Source organism: Hippoglossus stenolepis, chromosome 6, assembly GCF_022539355.2.
Source record: "Hippoglossus stenolepis isolate QCI-W04-F060 chromosome 6, HSTE1.2, whole genome shotgun sequence".
NCBI classification, from domain to species: Eukaryota; Metazoa; Chordata; class Actinopteri; order Pleuronectiformes; family Pleuronectidae; genus Hippoglossus; species Hippoglossus stenolepis.
This window is the reverse complement of record NC_061488.1, coordinates 26,390,731-26,399,676: the sequence shown is the minus strand read 5'-3', so window position 1 is coordinate 26,399,676 and position 8,946 is coordinate 26,390,731. Positions and strand designations below refer to the sequence as shown.

The window sequence follows — 8,946 nt, the reverse complement described above, 5'->3', positions numbered from 1 at the left end:
GCCATTTTGACCAATTTAGACATTTTTACTTTGGCGAACTTGGTCCTAGGGCTTTCATCAGATCAACTTAAAATTCTGTGAATGTCATCTGAACAAGATGGATATATAAACTACCTCGGTATATACGATTTCATCACAAGGTGTGACCGTGGCGTGGAGTCAAATTTTGATGATTCGCCAAAAAAGAGGGATTTATTATAACTCCTCTGTGCATTGTTCAATCAGCCTCAAACCTCATTCACACATTCACAGTCCCGCCCTGATCAGATCCATGGGTCAATATTGACTCATCGTTACAGCCCCCCCTGCTGGCAACAGGAAGTGACATTACAATATACAGCTCAAAAGAGCTCAGTCAAGTCATAGGACCATGGTCAGAATTGTGACATTTCCTCAAACCATGTAAACATTGAGGTGGGGCGAAGGTTCATCCTTCGCCAAAGGAGACGATGTTGTCATAACTCCACTGTACATTGTCCTATCACCACCAAACTTCTGTCACATGATCAGAGTCCAAGCCTGAACAGCTCTATATGTCAATATAGGGTCATAGCGCCACCTACTGATTCGCCCATTAAACAGGAAGTACTTTGTAAATCCACTCTGCATTATCCAACCGACCCCCAAATTCTGACCTATGATCACAATCCTGCCAGAACAGCTCCATATATTAATATTAATTCAGGGTCATAGCGCCACCTACTGATCAGTGTGAAAATGAAATTGTTGTAACACCACTGTACATTGTCCAATTGAACCAAAAATGCTCACGCTACATCAGAGCCCCTACTTGAACAGATCTATTAGTCTGTATGTAATAATAGTGATGCCGCCACCTACAGGCAACAGGAAGTAAGCTTTGTTTTACAACTATAAATCGATTTACATACATTTTTCACTGTGTGATCTGCAATTGATAGCGTGGACCGTAATGTGCAATTAGTAGGCAAGGATCGATGTCGCGTGACGGACGCAGGAAGTGAAGCGGTTATCCTTCCCGCAGTGCGCAAAACACATGCAACGTGGAGCCGTGTGCCCGGTCACCGATCACTCTCCCCACCAACCACAACAGGTCCGGATTTGCGTGTGCTCGGGCCCGTTCAGTGCTACAACGTAGCCCTAGTTCTATTTTTATATTATTATTTTACACAGTTCCATCTATTTTATTTGTATTATTTTCCTCTGCCAACTTTCATACAGATTTATCATTTTTATTTCTTGTACCTCTTTTAACCTTTTTTATTCTCATATTTTATGTAGTTTTGTGCTTGATAATTGTGTTAAACTATGCTTTCGAATTTTAAATAGTTTTCTTTTAATTTTTTACTTGTGATTTTCTTTTATGTCCCTGTACAGCACCTTCAATCTACCTGTGTATGACAGGTGCTTTATAAATAAAATAGCCATGCCTTAAATATTGTATGTTGTATTTAAACCTTTGTAAGCACTTTGTTCTTATTTGCTTGAAGAGTGTTTTAAAAAGTTATTATACTAATATATTTATGTATATTCTTTTTATTATTTATCCGACATACCTGGAACTTGAGTGTGACAAACTGAGAAATGACAAATTAATTAAATGGGTACATAAGATTTCACATTTATTTGTCAGCTGTAATATTTCAAAACACAATTCATTGACTTTGCTGTGAATGTACTAATGCCAAGCAGTAAAACACTAGATTTCTTTACTTCTGTAACATTCATTGAGGTTCACCAGTATGTTAAAATAAACAAATTGGTATACTGAAAAACTGTATTCAGATATGTGTTCTTTAAAATGTGTTTAAAGCTGGCTCAAAAGCTCAGTGAGCATGTAGAATTAAGGCCTAAACTGACACGTTCTTTGAGTTAATGTTTTAGTATGTGTGATGAAGAAGGGACAGTGTTGATCCTGGGATGGAACTTGATGATGGAAAAAGGCATGTAGTGGGCCAACTGAAGCAGTAAAATGCATTTGGTGTAGATGTAAAGTGTGAGTGTGAATGTCTATGACCTAACGCTGACAGTAGGATATCCTCTTTAGTATCTTACAGGGGAAAAAATAAGATGTCAGGTGGCCATAATCTTAGCTTACCACAAATTTCCTCTTGGTGCCATAATATCATATACCAACAAATTTAATGAGTCGGTCAGTAACAATACATTTTTAATGAGTAGTAAATCAACAGAAATGCACATTTGAATATTACTGCAATTTTTCTTTATAACCTGATTATGATGATTTGACTTAGTGAACAGAATCACAAATCAGCTTCAGTCCAATTATTGTGAAATCAATGTCAGAGTGCTCAGTCCTTGTTTGCCAGCAGATCATCAAGAATACGCTCACACATGTACAGGCAACGGGGAACATGGAAGAACCCTGAAAAAGAGATGAGAAACACAATTATCTTACAGACCTTCACTGGGGCGTCAGCTGTACTGTAAAACATCTGGGGCCCAGAGGCTGAGGCACCAAGTTTAACCCATGTAGATTTCAATATTTTGCCCTTAGTTGCTCGTTATTGTATTAATAAACGTATTAATAAAATAAACAAGCCTATTTTGTTCCCTAGTTAAGAGAACATCCAATTCATCCAGGCCGTAACTCAAGACAAATCAAAGGGAGAAAGAAGCTCTCACAATATATAAAACTGTTTTTAATTTATTTTACTGTAGCTTCACTTGCTGCTTACACAGCTGCTTCAGTATCAATGATCTAATGGTGTCATAGAGCTTAACAAAATAATATAATAATTGGTGAAACAAGTTTTTTTACTTTAAAACTTTAACTACAGTTAAACTGAAATTTAAATATGTCAGCCCAGAAACCGCAGCAAAATGGTGCAAAAACCTTTTGAGAAAAGTGCCCCTGATTCCCTGAAGAACTACTATGTTTAATAGCACACACATTATTCCTCCTTGTCAAAACCTGGAACCTTTGTTATACAGCATTGCAACTTGGGCGAAGAGCCACATGTGCTATACTAGTAACAGCTAGGAGTTTCAGACTTTTCCTCTCGTTGATGATCAAAACCATTCGTTAACACAGTGCATTCTGTAGACTAGTCGTCCATTTGTGGTTTTAGCACGGTGCAGTACTATAGCAGTGGCAATGCATCTACAGCAGATATGCAGCAGGGGGTGCTGTTTTTGTTGAAAAGTAGTTGACCAAATCATAGCCTCAGTTGTCTTGCAAGACTTAAAGGCCAGAGATATACTTATGAATACGCATCATTGCTGCCTCACTTATCCTCCGCCCGTTTGGTGCATCAGTTGTGCATGCCCTCAGAGATTGATGTTCACACTGGCTAAAAGAATGTGGCCACAGATCAACTCTGAATGAATTAAACTCTGAATTAAAAAGTATTGTATTCATACAGAACTCCAACCTGACAGAGGACAGAACTTCTTTGTAGCTAGCTTAAAAACAATTCCATTCATGGTTTTAATTTAATTAGTCACTTTCTGGCATTCAGTCTATTCTTCATCTAAATGAGGATCTCACCTTTAAACGGGCCTCCTTTGAAATCCAGTGCCACCTCCCCTTCTTGTGTCAAATAGCCAAACCACTCCCCACTCTTAGCATCAGGAAACTGCAGAGAAACAAAATCAGGCACATGTACGATATATTACAGTGTATTCAAATATACAGATACAGAAAGTGTTTTCAGCTGTGATAGTATGGACAGAGATCATTTCTGATAGATCGCTTCCATCTTAAATGAAAATAAGTTAGTCAGGTCATCGTCACAGAAATGAGATTAATCAGAAACATCTCATTCACATAAATGAGAATAAGCATTTTCCAAAATGCTGAATATCTTAAAACTAGTAATAAAAAATGGTGCAGTTGTCCTACTGTGCCTCATTGGCACTGTAGTGTACACTCACATGACTGAAGGTATATTCGTAAACTTGAGAGAATCTGTCCAGCAGCTCGGGCTTCTTGGTTTGACTGTAGGCCATCAGGAAGGCAATGAGGGCCTCACAGTGAGGCCACCACAGCTTCATACTCCACTCCAACTGGTCAGACACATAAGCACCTATTTAATCTATGATTACAAGCAAAATGCAAAAGCATCACCTGTCTAAAAAATCCTATCATGTGTTTACTTGAAATGACTGATTCACCTGTGTGGGGCAGTAACCATCCACATCCAGGAAATAGAAGAGACCACTGTGCTCTTTATCCCATCCATACTGGTAAGGCAGCTCCACAAACTTGTTAATGGCGGTCTTCTGGAGTTCTTCATCCGCCCACTCTGCACTGTATTGAAGCAGGAACCAGCCTGCTTCCAGGGCATGGCCTGAGTCAGCACGGGTTAGCATGTGGGGATGGCCAAAAGGGAAAATGTTGAGTTAGGCAAATAAGAACAGCTGTCTCGTGCACTCTCTGTGCGCTTATCTGGCTGACTGGTCAGCAGTCCAGTGTTTACCTGGGTTCTGAAGTCGGCCCTGGCAACCTGGCAGTTCTGCTGCATCCACTGACACATTCTCTAAAATAGCTGTGCCGTCTCTCTGTACCAAGAAAAGACATTACAGCATATCAATGGGAGAATCTTCTGCTACAAAGTGAAACTGTAACCAAATCACCCGGACATTATTAATAATAATAATAATAAACAAAGCACCAAAGCCCTACAACATAACCTTGCTCAGTGTGTCCTTTGTTTGACTGACATGGGTGTTAACTTACAACCTGTTAAGAGATCGCTGAAATTATTTGAGTAAAGTACGGCTGGTGCCATGAAAATAAAATTGTAATAAAAGTGTAATTTTCTTTTAAGAATATTACCACATTTGACCGTGACATGATACGAGTGGATTCAGGTGAAAACTTTGTTTAACTGAAGTCTCCACATCAGAGCTAAATGTAGTAATTCCATGTCGTGCTTACGACTACTTAAACCCCTGAAGCTCATTTACATTTCATTGCTGAGAAGTAATGATATTTGCAGTATACTGAGAGTACGGCACAGTGGTTATCACAGCAAGAAGGTTCACAGTTTGAATAGTAACTACGTTGAGTACCACCTATTTTGCAAGAATGTGCAAAATCAATCAATCAAATTTTATTTAATTAAAAAAATATTTAAAGCTTTATGTGAATGTACACCATAAACTAACTGACCTGAAACTGGTTTGTTCATTAAGCAGTCACAAAATGCCCTGGTTGTAAATACATAATTCTGACAAGTCATTTTGACCAGACAGCATCAAGCCTGACCTATGCGTCCATACCTGTATGTGCTGTAGAATCTGCTGTACACACCAGCTGCCCAGTTCTCTGTACTTCTGAACCACTGCCTGACCCCGGCCTTCCGTGAGCTGTTGCACAAGGCACAAGAGCATCATGGGAATGGCCATGCTGTTGGTAGGAACATCTCCAGGATGCTGGGGCCTGCCCAAGCCTGAGGAGTCCACTCGAACCCAGTAGATCAACTGTTCCATCATCTGTTCAGCCTCCAGCTAGGAACACAGCAGAGGAGTTGACATGACACTGCGTTTAACTGTAGTTTTCTTATCAAACTTTGAACTTGAATGCCTGGTTTCTACAGAGCAGAGCTAAGTACAGTTTCTGGCAGCTCTATAACTCTGGAGAAGTGTGGACGCCAGGCGTATCTGTAGCAGATTTGATGCGTTTTCAAACGAAAACGTAGTTTTACGGAGGTAGGTAGCCTTAGCAACTACAGGATGGATTACCTTGAACTTTAGTATAGGCTTTTTGCATAATTACTGCTTTATTTGTTAAAATTAATTTTAGCTTATGCTGAATCTGTGAAAATGGGCTTTCAGAATTGTTTTAACTTATTCACAGCATATGCAAATAGGGCATTACTCATTTTTTTCAGTTTTTGGTCCATTGCTATATTAAGACTGAAGAGGTATGACCATTTAATTGGTCACATACTGAAACTAGCTTGTTATGTAGAGGGAAAAGTACATCTTTCTATATAAGATGTAAGATTAGATTAAACAGTGGCATGATCAAAAATGTGAGACACATACGTATAAAAACCACATATACGAATAAATAAATTTAAAGTATTTTTTATTCATACCTGCATGTCCTTGTCACCAGTGACTCTGCTCAGTTCATCCATGGCCATGATGTAGAAACACTCACTGAATATAGTCCTCTGAATTTTGACCACTTTACCATCTCTTGTTAAGCAGAAGGCACATTTCCATTGACCACTGCTGCTGGACACACGAGCAAACCTCCTGAGGAACACTCCTCCTAAGATGCAAACACAACAATGTAACATTAGCTTTTGATTAGACACAATTGGTATTAGCGATGAGTATAAAGGTATTCTCAGACATGAATTTCTGACACTGATGACTTCTTCTACCTTAAAAACAAAAAAATAAGAATAATGTAATTTTCTGTCGCGAGGGCTATCTCAATCCAAAAACTTTAATGACGTTGTGAAGTATCCGACAGTGAAAAACCACACAGGTATGCACAAAGGGAATATGACAGCATTGACAGGCGACCAAATGAAACGGACACAGTCACCTGGATTTAAATTAAGAAAATAGGTCCAGACATTTTAATGCGCATATCTTTTTTGTGCTTTTCTGAATCAGATTTTCACCTGCTCTGACTAAATAGGTTCAATTAGCAGAACTAGCCTTAACGTTTCTACTTACCAGCTTTGGCTGCTTCAAGGATTTCAGGCTTGCGGAAGCGATCCATGGTTCGGTACAGGCGGCAATACATCCACACCTATGAAATAAACCAGCCACTTCAATCACAGAACTGACCACAATCCATAGAGAGGATTGTTTGTTTTACACTGCAAGTATCCAAACTTACCTGCCTACCCTGCAGCCAGACGTACTTAAGCTCATCATAAACCTTTCCATCCCTCCCAATGCAAGTGAAGAACCCCCTAAAACAGAAATTGGAGAAAAAAAAGTTCACCACAAGGATACAGACCGTAAACTGTTGTATATTATTGCTTGGTATTCAGGTTTATTGCACTTTAGAAAGATATGAGCAGGCAATAAATTAATTTCTACAGTACCCATGTACAGTGTCATGAGAGTATTTGAGCCAAAAGTCCACGACAGTATCAAGTTCTGTGCGAATCCGCTGTCGACTCTCCTCCAGCTTCAGGGCAGACATTGTTCCTTTCAGCAAAAAACAGGGGAATCAGTTTGTGGTGAACATTATCGTATCTGAGATTCCATGGTTTGCTTTTGCCTTAGTTCGGAGAATACTCAGCATTTTATGGAAAAAGAACAGAGACTGGGAATCAAATGGTAAATTTAGCATATTATTATTCACAACCAGAGTTACCTTGTAAGTAAATGCACTCGACTCAGATTTGCATTGAGGTTGGCCAATTATTATCATATTTAGGGTTTATTATACTTAACATCTAGACCCTCAGGTCGTGGGACAGGTTTGCCCAGTGTTCCCAGAATCAACACTGAGCTAAAGTGAAGCAGCTTTTAGTTTCTCTGCTCCCTGTGGATCAAACTTCAGTTCTTTTCCAGAAGGCCATGAAACACTATCGTTTGCCACAGATCCCAATACATCACAACCTCTTTTTAATATCTGACCATTTATTTTATTTGTTTTACTTTAGTCTTTTATCCTAGAACGTTTTCATGTAGTTCTTTTAAAACGTTTTAATTATTCTGTTCCTCTATACAGCACTTTGAATGGTGCAAATTGCAATATGATCAAACTTGCCTTCACACATACTAACCCCTAACCCTAACTGTGAATCACCTCTGACCCCTAACCTTAACCACTTCATACCTAATCCTAATTTAAACCATGACCACTTCATACCTAACCATAACCTTAACCATAACAACTTCATACCTAATCCTAACCCTAACCTAACCACGACTCACACCAGTCCAATGTCAGTGTTTATGCTGGAAAAGGTCCTAAAGAGGGAACAAATCCAAACAAAAGAAGTGTATCTCTTTTAAGGAGTGGTATCTTCGTTTCTCTCTTTGGAGCTGGATGATACAAAATGCCCTTATGTTCATCGATATAAAAAAATCAATAAACAAAAATATATGGGGATAAATTTGAATATTATATTGACAAAGGTTCTTGTAGTTTCCAGTCACGTGGTTCCCAACGCAAAGGCTACGATTTACAATAAAAGCTAAAGGTTGATAGTCTATTTTCTTGAACAACAAGTACACGTACACGTACACGAACACACGCACGCGCGCACATACACACACACACCTCTGACAGTTCACTTGTTCCTTGTTCACCGTAGCTTCCCAATAAATCAAAAGAAGCCTCTACTTAACTTTAAATAACGTATTTTAGTGTTTTTAATTGAGAAACACATTTTTGCGTTTTAATCGTTCTTCTTTATTCTGTTTTGAAAACGGCTCAACTCGCATTCACACACAAACAGGAACACCGTGTCTCGTGCTTGCCCTAAAATTCTGTTGTTCAAAGTTAGCAAACTCGCCATGTTCTCTTTTTGACATTAGTCCGACCGAAGACGAGACGTTTCTTGTTTTCTTGGTCTGGTTAAAAAGCGACAACTCCCCGCTTGTTGTGTTGTCGTGTGAGCAGCAGCAGTTCCGTGTTTCCACAGTGTTCACAGTCTGCAGCAGTAACACAGTTTGAACAACCTCACCATTCAAGTGCTCTTACCTCCAGATCCCTGCAGACCCTCAGTGTCCACACGCGCAGTGTCTCTCCACACACACTGTCTAAACACACACACCACACACACTGTCTAAACACACACACCACACACACTGTCTAAACACACACGCACACAGCGTCTCAGCCCGTCGGCTCAGTTTTGATCACATGACCAGTGAGCTCCGGCTGTGGAGGAGGAAGTGACTCGCTGTTCCTACTTCTTTATTTACAGTCTATGGTTCCTACTCAACTAAATCCATCTGTAGACAGGCACAAGGCTTAGCCCGTTATTTAATTTACCAGGAAATGTGAGAGGACAA

The 8,946-nt window shown here is 39.5% G+C and overlaps 2 protein-coding genes across 2 annotated transcripts in view; both read right to left on the bottom strand.

Annotated features, from left to right (window-relative positions):
- Positions 1-1,575: 1,575 nt before the first annotated feature.
- On the bottom strand, positions 1,576-8,805 carry LOC118110832 (renin binding protein). Its single transcript, XM_035158945.2, has 11 exons — positions 8,633-8,805; positions 7,020-7,125; positions 6,809-6,884; positions 6,643-6,718; positions 6,048-6,226; positions 5,227-5,454; positions 4,422-4,503; positions 4,117-4,292; positions 3,877-4,008; positions 3,491-3,578; positions 1,576-2,365 (listed from the first exon to the last, which is right to left on the bottom strand). Exons 2-11 carry the CDS (start codon positions 7,118-7,120, stop codon positions 2,292-2,294), a joined length of 1,212 nt encoding a protein of 403 aa, XP_035014836.1. The 5' UTR covers positions 7,121-7,125; positions 8,633-8,805; the 3' UTR covers positions 1,576-2,291.
- Positions 7,144-8,946, bottom strand: part of LOC118110834 (tumor necrosis factor receptor superfamily member 14) — a 69,602-nt gene continuing 67,799 nt past the window's right edge. Inside the window, exon 11 of the transcript XR_007032790.1 lies at positions 7,144-8,209. The gene's annotated coding sequence lies outside the window, so the exon portion shown is untranslated. The remainder of the gene's footprint in view (positions 8,210-8,946) is intronic.

What these genes read in the sequence shown, in the direction of transcription:
- LOC118110832 (XM_035158945.2), bottom strand. Translation starts at nt 7,120, where the DNA reads ATGTCTGCCCTGAAGCTGGAGGAGAGTCGACAGCGGATTCGCACAGAA. An exon ending in CTGGTGACAAGGACATGCAG is followed by an intron (nt 5,455 to 6,047) that starts GTATGAATAAAA and finishes CTGTGTTCCTAG; the next exon opens with CTGGAGGCTGAACAGATGAT. An exon ending in AGATTCTACAGCACATACAG is followed by an intron (nt 4,504 to 5,226) that starts GTATGGACGCAT and finishes TTCTTGGTACAG; the next exon opens with AGAGACGGCACAGCTATTTT.